The sequence below is a fragment of the Anolis sagrei genome, chromosome 1 (genome assembly GCF_037176765.1).
Source record: "Anolis sagrei isolate rAnoSag1 chromosome 1, rAnoSag1.mat, whole genome shotgun sequence".
Classification (NCBI taxonomy): Eukaryota; Metazoa; Chordata; class Lepidosauria; order Squamata; family Dactyloidae; genus Anolis; species Anolis sagrei.
This window is the reverse complement of record NC_090021.1, coordinates 283,780,985-283,798,524: the sequence shown is the minus strand read 5'-3', so window position 1 is coordinate 283,798,524 and position 17,540 is coordinate 283,780,985. Positions and strand designations below refer to the sequence as shown.

General features: G+C 39.2%; 1 protein-coding gene across 3 annotated transcripts in view; it reads right to left on the bottom strand.

The window, feature by feature from the left end:
* Positions 1–4,578: 4,578 nt before the first annotated feature.
* Positions 4,579–17,540, bottom strand: part of SMOC1 (SPARC related modular calcium binding 1) — a 97,442-nt gene continuing 84,480 nt past the window's right edge. For 2 of the 3 annotated variants that reach the window (XM_060761885.2, XM_060761901.2), the window contains exons 11-13: positions 10,182–10,429; positions 9,003–9,053; positions 4,579–6,940 (exon numbers count right to left, since the gene is read on the bottom strand). In XM_060761885.2, coding sequence (XP_060617868.2) covers positions 6,924–6,940; positions 9,003–9,053; positions 10,182–10,429 — 316 coding nt within the window. In that variant the 3' untranslated portion in view covers positions 4,579–6,923. The remainder of the gene's footprint in view (positions 6,941–9,002; positions 9,054–10,181; positions 10,430–17,540) is intronic. The other variant, XM_060761893.2, reaches the window with a different exon arrangement.

Genomic DNA, 17,540 nt, shown 5'->3' with positions numbered 1-17,540 from the left:
TACTGAATCCCTTCTGGCAAAGCATTTCAGTCATGGGGAGGCTGAAGAAAAAGTCCTCCAGGTGACATTTGTTAGCCTAAGCTTGGCTGGTTGCAGAGGACCTGAGTTTACAGGGTGCAGTACACAGGAAGATGTGGTCCTATAAGGGAGGGCTGACTTGGCCACGGTAGTACACACTTTGGTTACATCCCGCTTAGTCTACTGCAACGCTCTCTACGTGGGGTTGCCTTTGAAGACTGCCCGGAAGCTGCAGCAAGTCCAACGTGCAGCAGCCAGATTACTAATGGGGGCTGGGTACAGGGAGCACACCACTCCGCTGTTACGCCAGCTCCACTGGCTGCCAATTAGCTTCTGAGCACAATTCAAAGTGCTGGTGTTGACCTATAAAGCCCTAAACGACTCCGGCCCTGTTTACCTCTCCGAACATATTCTCCCCTACGTACCATCAAAACTACTAAGATCGTCTGGAGAGGCCCTGCTCTTGGTCCCAAGCGCGCCTGGTGGGGACGAGGGACAGGGCCTTCTCGGTGGTGGCCCCGCGACTTTGGAACTCTCTCCCTCTGGAGGCCAGAACCGCCCCATCCATCCTAACATTTAGGAAACGGGTGAAGACGTGGCTGTGGAGTCAGGCCTTCGATGAATGAGACAACACCATAGGACCCTGGATGGAAGTTGATGTAGATCCATCTTAATAGGACGACTGACCACTGTAGTTTTATATATAGTGTTTTTAAAGTTGTTTTTGTAATTGTGATATATGATATTTTAATGAGTGTATATGTTTTTTATGGCTGGAAACCGGGCTGAGTCCTTCAATGAGGTTGAGAAGCTCGGTATAGAAAACTGTGAAATAAATAAAATAAATAAATAAATAAGACATCTGGGCACCAAACCATGTAGGACTTTAAATGTAACTGCTAAAACTGTGTATCTTGCCCTTTCAAGTACTCGGTCAGGGGTCCTCAAACTAAGGCCCGGGGGCTGGATACGACCCTCCAGGGTCCTTTACCTGGCCCTTGCTCAAGTCAACCTAAGTCTAAAACAACTTGAAAGCACACAACAACAACAACAACAACAACAACAACAACAACAATCCTATCTCATCAGCCAAAAGCAGTCCCACACTTTCCATTGAAATACTAATAAGTTTATATTTGTTAAAATTATTCTTCATTTTAATCATTGTGGTTTAAGTGGGGGGGGGGGGTTGCCCTACAAATAAGATATGTGTAGTGTCCATAGGAATTCATTCATGTTTTTTTTTCAAATTATAATCCAGTCCTCCAACAGTTTGAGGGGCTGTGACCTGGCCCTCTGTTTAAAAACTTTGAGGAGCCCTGTTAGGTAGTCAAAAGATTACAACCTATGAATACAGCTGAGGCATCCAACATTCTTTTTATAATAGATAATTGCCTTTTTTTCTTGCTTATTTGTTCTGCCTTATTGCTCTTTTGTCATTGAAAATTAAAACCAAATGAATGTTTGTCCTGACATTGTTATAGGCCATGCCATGACTTCTTACAGTAAAATGGCTGATGCACAACATCCAAAAAGGAGCCTCAAATGACAATGTAAAAACCAATAACCAAAGCATATTTGATCTGAATACACAGCCTTTTTAAATTAAAAGAATTTTCTTTGATGTTTTGGATTAACACATAAAATGTTTGCACAAAAGCTTTGCAATAAGACCCCTTTTACTGCCTTTGCATTAACCATCTTCATTTTCATAGTGATCGCTCTTTCAAATGTGCCCTTGCAAGGGGGGGGGGGGGGTTAGGATAACTGAGATTGACATCCTGATAAAAGCTTAATTTTCAATTAAAGGGGCAGTGGCAATGTACAGGTCCCACCTTACGGGGGCCTAGCAAGTCTTGGGAAGAAAGGTCATCGCATGCATTACTGCATCTAAAGAAGTGGCTGGAAATTCAGGAAAGCTCAAACAATAATAAAACCATAATTAAAAGTGCTGCTAGATTCACCACACACATACACACACACCTTCCTTTTGTATTGAAATGCTAATATTACTATCTTTTTGAAAACAGTTGTATTCCCATCAGTGTTAATCATGAGGTATTGTTATCTTTGTGCTGTGCCTCTAAGTCCTTTTCCAACCTATGGCGATCCTAAGGCCAAGATTTGTCAGAGACATTTGCCATTACCTTCCGCTACAGCTGAGACAGGCATGCTTTAGTTCCATTCAAAACTGTGCACAATAAAGACACAGAAACTGACATTTTGCTGCATGGCAGTGGGACTTTTTTACATCTAAACTGGGGCATAGTTTATATCTTTCATCTTCCTAACTTGGCAAATATAGCAGAATCTCCCTCTCTAGCTTCCTTTCTGATTCAGTTTGGCTGGGATAATTTTTCAAAATTTACTAATGGGCGCCAGTGATATTAGTTTAACAAGAGAGCAAAGAGTGCCACCTACAGGGAATAAAGTTCTTTTTCCATTTCTTCTAGAATAATGCAGTTTCACATGTAGATTTGGAGGCACTGGAAGTCACAATTAGATTCCCATCATATAAAGGGCTTATTTTTCCAAATTCACAATGTGCCAGTTGGCCTCATGCCTTTATAAGAGGCCTAAAAGGACAGATAAGAGAAACTGCAGAGCCCTGACAGCTTGTCCTGTGGATTTCAATGGAACTAAGGACCTTATCAGATGCAGGGAGAGCAGTGTCTTCTCCCCACTTATCTCCGCTGTCAACATGGACTCCCCCAGAGCCCATCACTTGATGTAGGGCTATTTCCAGTGGGACTCTGTGGTGGCAGCATGATGGCAGCGGAGCCCAGAGGAAAGGGAAAAAGAGGCAAAGAGGAAGCAGGAACAGGCAGAGAAACACAGACCCTGACAGGAGGGAACAGAACCTGATGGTTCCCTCCACCATACCTCTGCCCATCTGATAAGGTCCTCTGTTGAAAGGTTGGCGGAAAGCTTGAACTAAGTGCCCTCCACTCCAGTTTGGTTTCCTTGACTATTTAAATCAGTGGTTCTCAACCTGTGGGTCCCCTGATGTTTTGGCCTTCAACTCCCAAAATCCGAACAACTGGTAAACTGACTGGGATTTCTGGGAATTGTAGACCAAAACACCCGGGGACCCACAGGTTGTGAACCACTGATTTAAATGCTAGTGGCAACTTCACAACATTGGAACATTTTACATTTGCATTTGATCATTATCAGTTTTTCTTCAGGGGTCTTCCATGTTTGATTACAAAAGATATCCTGAGTGAGTAAAATTAGCTAATTCAAATGGTAAGCCACCGCCTGACATCCACCTTGCTGTACATTAAGGATCTTGATTATAAATATCCATCCCACCAATTTTTCTCTCAAGAGCAGATTAACACATCTGATTTCCACATGACTTGTTTGCAAGTGGCATTGAAAACTGTCAAATATGCCTGTGATGTTATGTTTGGCCTTTTCCCCTGAGCAAGAAGAAAGGGGTTTGTGAAGCCGCCATTAAAAGAAGAAGGACGTAAATAAAAGTCTAAAACTAAATAGTATCAGTGGCCAACATGGAGCAAGAAGGAGAAGTTTGGATTGCTTACCTGTAACCATGTTTCTTCGAGTGGTCATCTGTAAAGTTCACACATATGGGTCTTCCAAGTGCAAGACAGCTCAGAATTTTCTATAGCTTTAAGAAACCTAAGGAATCTGAGGTGAACAGAACTGTCTTAAAAGGAATATGAATATAGTATGTCTAACTTTTCAGACGTGAAGTTTGTTATTTCATGACATGATCTGGGCAACTCTAGTTGATGCTTAATGTATGATGATTTCACCATGGCCCATCCCTTGAAACATCACAAGAGGCCACCCCCATGAAATCTTGTCATAGGGTTTGTCATGAAATCTTAAGACCTCTGACTTGGCAGCCCCAATCCTCCTCCTGTTTGGAAGGCTGCACAGAACATGAGTTACAATTTGAGATCAAAACATTCTGGCAGGTAGAAACAGCTAACTGCTTTCTTGTGTGGATAACCAAGAAGTGGAGGCTGCTTGATGCTATATGCTCTGTTTACAAATATATACAGCAGTGTCTTCTTTTTTTGTGTTGAAAACAGAATTATAGGATAGAGCAGTCTTGATTTAATCCAACAAGAGCACATTTACACTCATGGAATATGTCCTAATAATTTATTTCTAACTTGTCGAATAATTAGAAGCAAGGAAACAACAATGAGCAAATACTCCTGGAATACTCTCTCCTGTTAGTTTTTGTGAGAAAGATTGGCTTGTGAATAAGATTGACTTGTGAGTAAATATTAATGAAAGGCAGCACTGCTTTTGTACAAGATATACATGATAGTTGAATGTAAGGGTTTTGATGAGAACAGTACCTTGATGTAAACAATCGAACAAGTTACGGCGTTTTCTTCACTGATGTTGCAGAAAATAGGTTCAAGGTGGAAAATGTCTTAGGGATAAGTGGGAAGAGAACATGACCGCACCACCTCTGGGGATGCCTGCCATAGATGCAGGCGAAACATCAAGAGAATGCTTCTGGAACATGGCCATACAGCCCAGAAAACTCACAACAACCCAGCACATAAATACAAAGAGTTTTTACCATGTCCTTTATGAGTTGCTCTTCATTTCTACAACAGGATCAAAAGGAGAAAGTAGACTTTTTACACTTTATACTAAAACCAAATAACTGGAATATATACACAGGATGGCATGTATTTTAAAAAAGAGAGAAGAAAGTAATATGCAGAGGGGAACATAAAAAGGAGGCACATCCACTGTATGTGATATGCTAAGGAAGCCAGCAGTGGGTGCTGCTGTTCCATAAGATGAAGGTTCACTTTACAATATACTTGTAGAAAAGAAATTTGGCACAGATTTTAAGAAAAATATTTTTTGGGCTAGTTTTGAACTTCTACCTACTGAGAAGTCCCCACTCCCACCAATCTAGAATCCAAGGAATCATTTATTTGTACAATCCAGACTTGCATCTTCTGCACATTTAAGGAGCCAAGACCAACAAAGTTGAGATATTAATCTAAAAGGGAAAAGCCATCATAGAATGTGTGGCCAAAATAGAATATATCTATCCCATCAGGTTATACCCTCTGAGACATAATGCAGTCCTGCTTCACAGCAATGTGATATCATCACTGGTGGGGTTTATTTGGCAAAACAGTTACTATGCCCTCCTGATCACTGCCACCAAATTTGGGCACAAAAGTTTTTACATAAAAGTGCCAGTCAACAAAGCAGTCCTTGCATCCTGTGTTCCACTAACTTATGTCAGAGTTTGGAAACATTACCTCTTTGGACTACAGCTCCCAGAATGCTCAAAGCAACATGGCTTTCTAGGTGTGATTCCCACTTGGCCCCTTGACAGTCCAGAAACACAGCTAACTGGAAAGATGAGAGATGAGTGATCAACCAGAACTGGGGCACCACATTGAATGTAGTGACATGGTATTTGTCAGGTGTACTGTCTAAAATGGGTAGTTTATTTTTTTTTCAAGTAAGGGTGTTTCCTCATTGTGCAATTGTAGCACTTTGGTACTACTAAGTGACATGGAGAGAGCCTGTATGGTGTAGCAGTTTGAGCATTGGACTACTCATCTGGAGATAGGGTATGAAATTTCCTTCAGCCGTTGACAACCACTGGGTAACCTTAGACACATCACACACTCTCAACTTCAGAAGAAGGCAAATGCAAACTCCCTCTGAACTAGTCTTTCCAAAAAGGCTTGTGATTAGTAATGCCGTAAGTCAAAAACTACTTGGAAACATAAAACAATATTATTGCCATGGGTTCAGACCATGCAATTCTGGGATTAGTAGTTTGGCAAGGTTCTTAGCATTCTCTACTTTCCTGAATTACAACAATAGATCTCACCTCACCAAACAACAAATCAAAGGATTCCATAGGTTTGAATCATAGGAGTTATGGTAAAAGTTGCACCGAAGTGCTACAATTGTATAATGTCTTTAGGTATTCTTTTCCAGGCTTATACAGTTTACTAGATTGCTGAAATAAATTTCCATCGGTTTCCTTTTCCATTTCCATTTCTAAGTTGATGCAATTCTTAACAGATAACAATCAGAGAAAAATGGCATTGGTTTCAGACAATATTCATTATCACCTTATATGCCAGTAGTACCATAAGCACTGGTGATGACTTCAAAAAGTAAAGGTGTGTGGCAGTCCCTGCTGCCAAAAGCAGAGGGAAGTGGTCATTGGATTGATGATGATGTTCAACATGGACTTCCTACTATGTCTTCAGAAATAGATTCATGAAACTAGCATCTGTTGTGTTGCATTCATTCAATGTGGCAAATGTACTGCAGACCACGGTGACTGTGATTATTTGAACTACCTACCCCATCCTTAACTAAAAGTAATAGAAAACAGCCGGATCTATAAAGCACTTTTAGAGAGGGGGGAATCATGCTGCTCAAATAAGGGACCGAATCGAAGACCTAGTACAGTAATGATGTTGGCTGTGAAAAGAGGTTGACTTTTTTGAATGGCTGTGGAAATGAGTGTATTCCTGGATCTCAGAATCTGCAGTGCCCCATCAGTCTAAGATAAAGTACCAAATAGTTACACTAAGGCCCATACAAGAGCACTGTACAATTTACATTTATATACAGTATATTAAACATATTTCAAGTCCAAGCAATCCCCAGAATTTAAATCATCAGTAGCTGTTCAGTTTTCTTTCTTTCTCAGATGTAATGTTCTCCTGTTTTCTTTTCTTTTCCAAGGTAATGGCATTAAACATAGACCGCTTTCACCCTTCTTCAGTTATTATTTTTTCATTAAAAAGTGCAAAATGTTGTGGCTGCCACTTCTGCTGTGTTGCATACTGCCAGTCCCACAGGAATGTTTTCAGATGGCAATGTGTTCAGTCCTCCTCCCTTGCAGTTTCTCTTCAGTTTTTTTAGACAAGGCGCCCTACTAGAGTTGTGTAGAACATTGACAAGTTGTAGGAAAGGAGAAACAAAAGGTGAAATTTTCAATTAAAATCTTTTTGAAAGTAATTTACAAGAGTCAACAGAGTTCCTTATTAACCTTTATATGACAAAGAAACCAATGATTCCTGAGAGGACTATGTTTTCACAATAACCACCACCTGTGTTAATACAGATGAACCATAATTTTGAAAACACACAAAAACATATGCACACAGAACCTGTTTAAAGAATGCTTTCCTATAATGTTCCATTTCTGTTTTGCATTTAATACAGACAAGTTTCCCAACTCATTATGTACACGTATCTGAAAATAATAGGCATTCCAAAATGTGATGAAATATGAAATTCAAAACACTTCTGATCCCAAGCATTTCACATGAGGGATACTCAACTTGTATTAAGATCTGCTGGATAGGCTACTTTGTTCCCTGGGAGTGCTTTTATCACTTTTTTTCTGTTTTAGGCACAAGAATTAGATTTTATTATCACCTTAATTATCTCCACCACCACCCCATTAATGTGTAAGTATTTAAAATAAGTAAAATAAAATGTTAGGTGTACTGTTTATAATTAGTATATTATTTTTTAAAAAGTAAGAGTGTATCCTCATTGCACAATTGCAGCACTTTGGTATTACAAAGTGGAATGGAGACAGCCTGCATGGTGTAGCAGGTCATCCTAGTACTAAATCTGACTTACCATGTACAAGAAGTCTTTCCTGCTTGGTTTGTCAACATAAACATAAGAAAAAACGGCTCATTTTCTAGTGAAACCAACTCCCGATGTCCTTTATTATGCAGTGCCCTTAATTTTTCACAAAGTAGAACATGTTCTTTTGGTTCTGATAGATATTATTTTTGTGCAGGTAAGTGCAAATTACTTAAAGTATGTACTTCTGTAGGATAGGACTTAAACGCCCTACTGTTTTTTCCCCAGGCAAGACATAAAGCTACAATGAGCCCTGAAGCCAAGCAGGAAGGCAAATGGACAACAAACAATAACATTGGCCAAAGAAACAACCCAGCCCACTACTGCTTTCAGTCCAGACTTCTCTCATCACTGACCAAGATAGATAAAGTTTATTTCAAGTATCAGTATTTTATAGAACTTCAGATTTATGCAGACAAAGACAAAGTATGCAAAATGTAATGCATATATGGTAATCCTTATCTGATGTCTATGTGAGAAATACAGAATGTAGCTAGTAGCTACACGTTGTTGTTACAAGGGTGTTCTCAGGGCCTGGTACTGTATGTGGCTTTGGGCATATAGCACTGCAGTTACAGCATTTTCTAGCATAGCAGAAACCACAGAGCTCAGCAAAACAATATAGGCTATAGGCAAGATGACAGCTATTGTCAAAATGGAATTTAGTAGGCTCATTAGAACGGATCAGCATACAGCTGGATCTCTAACTCTTATTTTATGCCAACACTCACACATTACACTTTTTTGTTCTTTCCCCTTTTAATAGTTAAACACTATATTCCTTAGTTTAATGTGGCCTTTCACTAAATCTAGTACTATTTGAAGGAAAATCAGAATTAAATCCATCCTCTCCCCTCATGAAGGAAATTCCAAGGCAGACAACTGTAAGTGCTGTGTATAGTTAGATGTGCTGTGTTCTGTAATTTGGAACTGATTCATATACTCAGGGCTGTTGAGATAGAAGGAATACTGAGAGCCATCTGTGTGTTTATGTGTCGTCAAGTCACCTGTGGGGGATTCTATGGGGTATTCTTAAGCAAGGAATACTCAGATGTGGTTTTTCTATATCCATCCTCTCTCCATTCCAGTACTAACCAGGGCTGACCCTGCTTAGCTCCTAAGATCAAACAGGATCTATGGACTTAAGGATATTGATGTCATCTAGTCCAACTTAAAATCATAACTAAAGAATCATTGAAAATGATCATCTGAAAATATAGGAGAGCCCACTACCATCTAAACTAGCCTGCAATATTGCTGAACAGCTCTTGTTAATATTCCAATAAAATCCATGATGTCCAGGGTGACTGGGAACTGAAATGATAGAAGCTACTTACTGAAAGGATTAGGACCTTGTCTTTTTCCATGGGGGAAATGGCCAGTGCTGCCTGTAAAATATAAAAGAGTATTTTAAATCTAGTTGATCTGAAGTATTATGAAAGCCTCAATCTTAGGTAAGTAGCAAGACTGATTTGCATTGATGATAATTGATGTCTTGCAATCAGAAGGTAAAGGAGAAGTTAGAAATTTATACTCTTTTGAGCCAAACTATTTTGGCTGCATCGGACTGGGCAGACCTCTGCATTCAAGGAATATTTTGTTCAATAAGAAGATATATTTAAGGAAAATAATATCCCCAAACCAATTTCCTATACGACATGTTGGAGAGTGAAGGTTTCTGTTAACTATAATCATTAAAAGAAAACCTATAGAATGAGCATTAGAAACATTTTAGAATGACAGTTTCAGATAACAATCTGTTTTACCACTTCATCACATGCAGGGAGAGAAGCATCTTCTTCCTGCTCCTCTCCACTGCTGGCACAGAGTTATTTGGGGCACATCACATGGCACAGGGCTACTTCTGGCAGGACTCCATGGGGCTCCATGCTGGCAGCGGAACCCAGAAAAGACAAGTGTACGCCCGACTCCTCATAGAAAAAAGCAATAGGAGCCAAACAGGAAGCGGGGGACAGCAGGGAAACTCATGGGAAGGGATGACACAAACTCCAACAGTAGGAAACACAATAAAACAGTTCCCTACATTGCCCCATAATTTCCCCCACTGTCCCCTGCTTTACAAAGAATCATATGATGGAGTCCTAAGTGGGATATGATAAAACATTGTTGTTATTTCTGTTGTTGTTGTTGTTGTTATGTTTATTATACCCCACTTTTTTCTCCACGAGGAGACTGAAAATGGCTGTTACCATTAATAGCTTGCTGAATGTTATTAGGGAAAAGGCACACACATTTTAATATGGATTTTTCACTGATAAAATATGTCAACAAAAACAGAAACCAGGACAAGATAAATCTATACCATTTATTCTGGCTTCAAAAAGTAAATATTTCAGAGGTCAGAACAACTGGTTTCGTCCATCCTAAAGTACTGATGACATAATTACGGAACATAATAGCCTAACGAAAGAAACAACAGCAATGATTGAATTAGACTAGTTTGTTCAATTACTTTGGCAATTGTTTTTAATTCAGTTAACAAAAGTGCCACTCACCTCCTTCTTTCCCAACACCCAAGCAACCCTTCAGTTCTTGTAGTGAAATTGACTTGTCCTTGTTCAGATCACAGTAGTCAGCGAAGCGTCGTGTACATTTTTTGGGCTTGGCTTTCTTCTTCACATAGCGCTTGAAAGGCTTCATTTCCCTTTTGTTGATGTCATTGCTATTATTGTTGTCCAGCTGACTGAAATACCAATGCACCACTCGCTCCTCCAGGGTGTGACTGGGATCAGGCTCTGAGAATCTTGAAAATGAGAAAACTCATAGGAATGTGACTCTAGATTTTAACATATATGTTGACTCCCATATGCATATTCAGTAACATCCCCATAAATGCAGAATCCATATTTGCAGTTTAACTTATCTGCCTCTGTGGAGAAATAGTCTCTCTAGACATTTCTTAGGTCCTCCAGTATGATTCTCTGGTATGCTTCCCCTGGACACTAATACACTGGAGGACTTAGCAAATGCCTATAGTGGCTACCTATCTAGGACCCCTTAGGCTACCTCATCACATTGTCTTCTGACTCCATCCTAGGATGCTTTCAGATGCTGCCAGGATGGAGGCCGCCAGAGCCATTCACACAAGCCTAGAAAACATGGGATGCTTTCCATGTTCTCATTGCTTAGAATGGGCCAGTGCAGGGGGAAGTCAGGTGGCAGTGCTTTCCCCCATGTGATGGGGAAAGCAACAATGTGGGCAATGTGGGCTTTGTGGTAATGTGCCCCTTGCTGCCCCACAGATTCACCATGCTGCCTGGTGAATCCCCCTGCTGTCGCCCTCATTTGGGACCTCCATGTGAAACCTCCTAGGCCACTCAGTGCAATACTATGGTAAGCTGGGGCCAAAGGTCATTTATTTTAATGGTGTTCCAAATTATCCACATTTTCTGGTACTACAGGGAACATATATGCCGCACACTGACTTACTGTACAATGTTTAGCAGACCATACTATTAAGGGTTCAGATTTTATTCAAGAACCTAGGAATCTGTCAGATAGTGTGGCACATTCAAAGTAGTATCACTTTTTGCAATTATGGTATGCTGTTGTGGTCCTAACTAGAGAAATTTTATTTCAGATGTTTAATTATATGGACTTGCTCCAAGATCATCTAGTGCTATAGTGTAGAATCATAATTGACTTCTTTTTCCAGAGGCACAAAATCCCAATTTCATAACATTTTCACTTGCTTTCTAATTGGTTCTGATGTCCTCTGGGTGGTGGTTGTTCATAATGATTGTTATATCATCATCATCATAAAATAATATTACATCATTATTGTTGTTCTCATATTTCTGTCCAACCTTGCTGCAAGGAACACACTAAACACCTTTGTTCTTAACAGATGTCAATACCAAGCATCTGGTTCTAGAGAAAGCTGTTAAACCTTTTTTTATAACTTTTCAGAAATGGGGCAGATTCAATTAGGAGGGACTGATATCAGCTGGAAGCAACTGTATCTAATATATCTTTTCTGGACTTAACTGGCACTAAATGGGCACCCCAAGTAATAGGTGCCCCTACAGATGCTAGAATATTTCAAAGCAGTTCAAGAAAATAACCATGGTCAGTTGCTGAGGGCAGGAAACAAAAGAATTACTGGAGGGTTAGCAGGAAAGTCTTGAGTCCTGCAGAATGGCAAAGTGTTATAAAAAACAAAAATAAAAAAGAAAGATGAATAGATTAAAATGCAGTGATGTTACATTTCATTCTTAAAGCTTTTCAAATAAAGTTAAAGTATAGTGGGAAAATGATCAGGACAAAGGTCACCTTGTCCAAATCACTGTATATTTAGTGGGATATAAGCTTTCATACTTCTCATACTTTGCCATCTGAATGTGCATATAAAGAGATGACATTTTTGTAGTTTTAAAACTAGCACTGAAGTACAAACAAACAAACCAGTATTGAATTCTATAACCTCAACCAAAACTAATACAACATCTGAAAAAGAAAACTGATCAAGTAACGGGATGAATGCCATAACATCACTAGGATCCAGACAACAGATACTGTTTGCGTGGTAGGGTTGTGCATTGAAATAATGTCATTGGCTTCTGTTTGCTGTGAATCAGATGTTGCCAGCAAAGAAAGGTGCTTGAAGGATATGCCACAACCAAAAGCTGTGGCTCCAATATACAGTTTTGATTGTTTCTTTCTCCCCCTGTGAATGCCAAATGCATGAAAACATGTATCAGATCTGTCTTGAGAACTGCTATAAAAGGGATCTTACAACTTTAGGGATTAACAGAGAACAAGTTGGTATCATAAGCTTTCGGGGACTGAATCTATATCAGGAAGCAGATGGAAGGTGCATATTCACTGTAGAATTAATGCAGTTTGGCACTACTTTAATTGCCATACCATGCCATGCCCAATGCCATGGAATCCTGGGATTTGTAGTTTGGTGAGGAATCAGCACTTCTTAGCATAGAAGGCTAAAGACTTTGTAAAACTACAACTCCCCATGATTCCATAGTATTGAGCCACTGCAGTTGAGGCGATGACAAACTGCATTAACGTTATAGTGTAGATGCACCCTCAGTCTAAGATAACTTAATTCTCTTAGTTTCTAAAGTGTTACAAGATTGCTTTGTGTACTGCTACATCTTGAATACCATACAAGGGAAATAAGAAATTGTATAAGAAAAAAAATTAATGTATGAAAAGATACTAAGAGTTAGCCAGGCGTTTCATGGATTCAGTGTCATAGTTCCATGAGATACTGTTCTGAAATTTATTCAGTGGTAGCCATGTTGGCCATTCAGAAAAATTCAACAAAATGCAACAAAATACAAAATCCACCAACAGTGGTACTTTTATTGGGTCAGCTACAAAGCACAAAATACACCATGCAAGCTTTCAAAGCTCTGTGGGCTTCTTCAAGATGTTAAATATCATACTGAAGAAAAGTGACAGTGTCACAAATCTACATTTTGTCTCAAATGTTCCTTCTATTGTCCCTTAAGATGGTCTGGAGCAGTGGTTCTCAACCTGTGGGTCCCAAGATGTTTTGGCTTTCAACTCCCAGAAATCCCAACAGCTGGTAAACTGGCTGGGATTTCTGGGAGTTGAAGGTCAAAACACCTGGGGACCCACAGGTTGAGAACCACTTGTCTGAAGCGATTTCACTACAGACAGAGCCATCCCCTTCTTGGATATGTGAGGATTGAGGACAAAGGCCATGAAAGCACCAGGTAATAACATTTCAACTCCATTATCAACAGACAAGAAAGTTCTTTTGCAATACGGCTTGTTTCTATACTGAAATTGTTGTGCCAGCTGTCATTCCATTGAAAGTATCTAAACATCCTTTGAATTGCACCTAGGACTTTACAAATAATGTAAACAACAGATGGAAGTAAGGTCCTGACAACGGCCCTTCTTCTTTGTGAAACAGTAGGAAAATTAATGTAAGAAACATCATAGATTAACTTGAAATTACAATTGTTTCTTTGCATGTCTTTGCATATCTTTTCAAAAAGCAGCACATTCACAATGTACATAAGATCAAGAAAGAACCTATCTTAGCACGTTTTAGTTAAACGTAGTCAGTATTTTAAACCAGAAGCTTTAGACAGTTGCCTCATTCTCAGAAAAACTTTCTTTAAAGTGGGGGGGGGGATGTCAGCTTCTTACTAGCTTACTGTCTCCCTGCAGGACATCATCTTTAAGTATGAGCCACATGAAAGCTTCCAAATTGCAAGTGTTGCAGGAAAAGTACAGTAAATTTGTTCAGAAAGATTAGTTTTCTTGTGTTTTACCACATAGTAAAATACAATAAATTAAGTAATAAAACAAAATATCTAAAGGGCCTACTTTTTAGCCACATCATAGCAAAACCAGTAGCTCTTTTAAAATTGTACATAGAAACTTCTTAAAAAGAATTAGGAAACTGAATGCACTAGGAAATGTCATCTCCTCTATGTTTAGTTGTGTCATCATTTTGACAAAAAAAGGGAGTAAGCAGAAGTTAGGATTTTTCTCCTTTTTGCTGGGCTTGCAAAAAATAATATGCACATGCAAACCTGGGAGTATCTGGCCTGTAGGCTATTGAAGTTCTAACTTCTGTGGCATGAATCATGAGTTCTGCTGCAAGAGTTCTCATGCTAAAAGAGCTTTACCATGTTAGAAAACCAGTATAATCTGGGTTTCACCTTTGATTATTCATGGATTTGATTAATTTGTTCTCCCTAGGAATCTCTAGGTCGTGCAATGCAAGTCTATGGCCAGCTTCTGCCAGATGTTGACTATAGAGTCACTTTGAAGGATCTAGAGTCAACTTATCCAAAGTGGGTTATATTGACCCCTGATAGGCACTGGAAGGATCCAGGGGGTGGTAGTAGCCTAGAGGGCAATGGCGGGGGGGGGGGGGGTTGAATAAAAATGAGAGGCTGGTGGAAGCACAAAGAAAGAAGAGAATTTTGGAAAAACTTAGCAACATAGAGTTAACATAAAGTGTGACATAGAGTTAAAGTCATAGTGATTACTTTATTTTCCAAATGCGGACACAAATTGCAAGTTAAAACCAATCAGTGGTTCACTGACAGATCTTAACAAGCAAGTGCTGGTAGGCAAGCATGTTGTGCATTATTGGGAACTTCAGTCCACATTGGCAGGAATATGTGCATGTAATGATATTTCTTGATAAATTTAGTTTGGTATTTGACAATTTAATATCACACACACACAGAAAAAAGGACAAAATCTAGTTTAGTTCATTAATATTTTAGTTTATTTGTCTTTTGCCATCTTATGCAAAAACTGCTGTATACCTGATCTTGTCGGTGGTATTCTAATAACTCAATTATTGCACACACAAAAAATCCAACAACATCTTTCTTTACTATATTGCAGGATTTAGGTAGTGATTATTCCATTTTTGTGGCTGTCCTGTGACAGTGGAGGGTTTACTGCATTTCATCATACATCAATCCAATTTTAACCTAAGGGAGCTGCAAGGAATACTAATATGAATTTGCAAACCACTCTGCAAGCAATGACCTTCACAGCAGAATTGCAACCACTTTCATCCAGGGTACAAGTAAAACAGCAATCAGTGCTAAATTCAAGGCTCCTGAAGCATTAGGAACAAGTTATCACAACAAAGACAAACTAAAAGAAAGAATACCATAGCACAAACTTTCATAGACTGTCTACACCATCAAATGTTTCACTATTGATTAGGCCCATAAACAAACTGGATGCCTGTGCCACTGTTCCAATAAGCAAAAACCTGTGAATCTTATATGTGGTCCCTAGCCAGAGCATTCTGGATCAACTTGAGTTTTTAAAAGCAGCCCTGTCGCTGCATTTGTCATAAGCCAGACATGATGTAACTATGGCATGTGCCAACCAGGCCAAATCTCCTGTCACCTCTCCCTACCCCCAAAAGCTGACATATGAGTTAGTTGAAATAGCTGTTCAGGGGGGGAAAGCCAAAAAGAAATCCTATACTGTTCCAAAACTGTGATGGATAGGTTTCCCTGACCATGATATAAGGTTAACACAGACATGAATTAAGATTTTAGCAAGGGAAAGAACTGGGAATGTCTGAAGAAAATCTAGAAATTTCTCAGATATTTGGTAAATAGTTAATAATGCACAATGATAATGTGCATTATAGAGCTGTATTTGTCTAAAGCAAAGCCCTATGTGTTTGTGGAAAAGCACTACTTAACATAAAAATGTCAAGAGGGGGTTTTAAAACTGCTTTTTAGGATTAGTTTTAAAACTGCTTTTTAGGATTAGTTTTAGAGAGCTTTAATTGATTTTATTTGTTCATCACCTCAGGAGCCCTTATGGGTTGGGAGGCAATATAGAAATAGTTTAAATAGAAAGGGTTTGAAATACATCCCTATGATCTCCAACTGACAAGATCTTCTCCAGACTTTCCACACATTTCAGAGAAAAAGCAGCCAATTTGTGGTGGTAATATGGCAAACCGTCTTTTCTTCAACAAAGAACAGGAAGAAATTATTTTTAATGTAATTATCGTTTTTACTCTCAAGTATAATGTGCCATCGATTGTAATGCAATCACCTCCAATTCTGAAGATACATGTTGCAAAAATTTTTTTGTTGTCTTATGTAATGCACGGCTTCTCCTTACCTGTCAGCTTTTCTGCTTTTCGCCTCAGAACAGCCAACAGCAAAGAGAAGCTGTGCCCCTCCATTAGGCTGAGGCTGGCAAACCCATCATTCTTGGCCTGGTGGATGGGTGGTAGCTTGCCAACTTGTGAAGTCCCATTCACAATGCCTTCAAGACCTTGTGAGTGAGGCAAGTTCGGAAGCCATGCCCCTCCATTAGGCTGAGGCTGGAGAATTTGATAGCTTAAGCCTGATGGAGGGGAGCAGGCAGGTTTGTGTGCTCAATTCTAACATGCCATTGAATTTAATGCACACTTCACTTTTGGCTATGCAATTTAGCAAAAAAAAAAAAGGTGAGCATTAGATTTGAGTAAATATGATAATTATCTTTCTTCTAGTATGGAATGGTCAATACAGGTTCTTGAAAGAAGCACTGTGCCATATAAAACTCCCATGTACTGATATCAAAATTATGCCATATAATCTTTGAGGCTTTACTTTAAAGGTTTCCACCATCACTACACCAGTCAATTACCATTCTCTGCTGTTACAGTAAAATTACAACTGTAAAAGGCACATGAAAATCAAGAGGCAAACATTGTAATGAATGTGGCACATGATTGAAAACTTAAACTAAAGGATGCCAGGGGCAGGGACATGTGACATCATATCAATAAGAGCAGTACTTGCTGGCCCCATCTCCTGTTTAGACTATGATTTTGTCTATTTAATTAATTTGTATCCCATTTTTCTCATTAGGGGCCAAAGCAGCTTACACTGAACATTAAAATAGTATAGCTAAAACAATCTGTAATGGAAAATTTAAAAAGCATTGAACACAATGAACTGGAAAACACTAATTTAAAATAGGGCATTACACAGTAAGTTAATACTTTAAATTGTCCTGAAGAACAGATTGGCAACCACTGTTGTAGTTGTTACAAGGGAGTTGTATGTTTCCTGTAAACTGTCTGAACATTCCAGTTGCAGCTCTTCAGACCAGCAGAACTTTCTGAACACTCGTCAAAGGAAACCCCATCTTGACAGGAAAAATATATAACACGACCCAAAGAGTCAGAAGGTGATAATTGAGGGGCTGCTTCTGCACCTGGTCCAAGGCTTTGGACAGCAATGGTAGAAGAACAAAACTGAATAACCTGTCCTTATCTACTTCTACATTTTCCAGTGGATGTAGAAATAGCCACTGGAGGGAAAGGAGAGATGCAATAGACATGCATACTGTTTTCCCTTGTGATAAAGCGG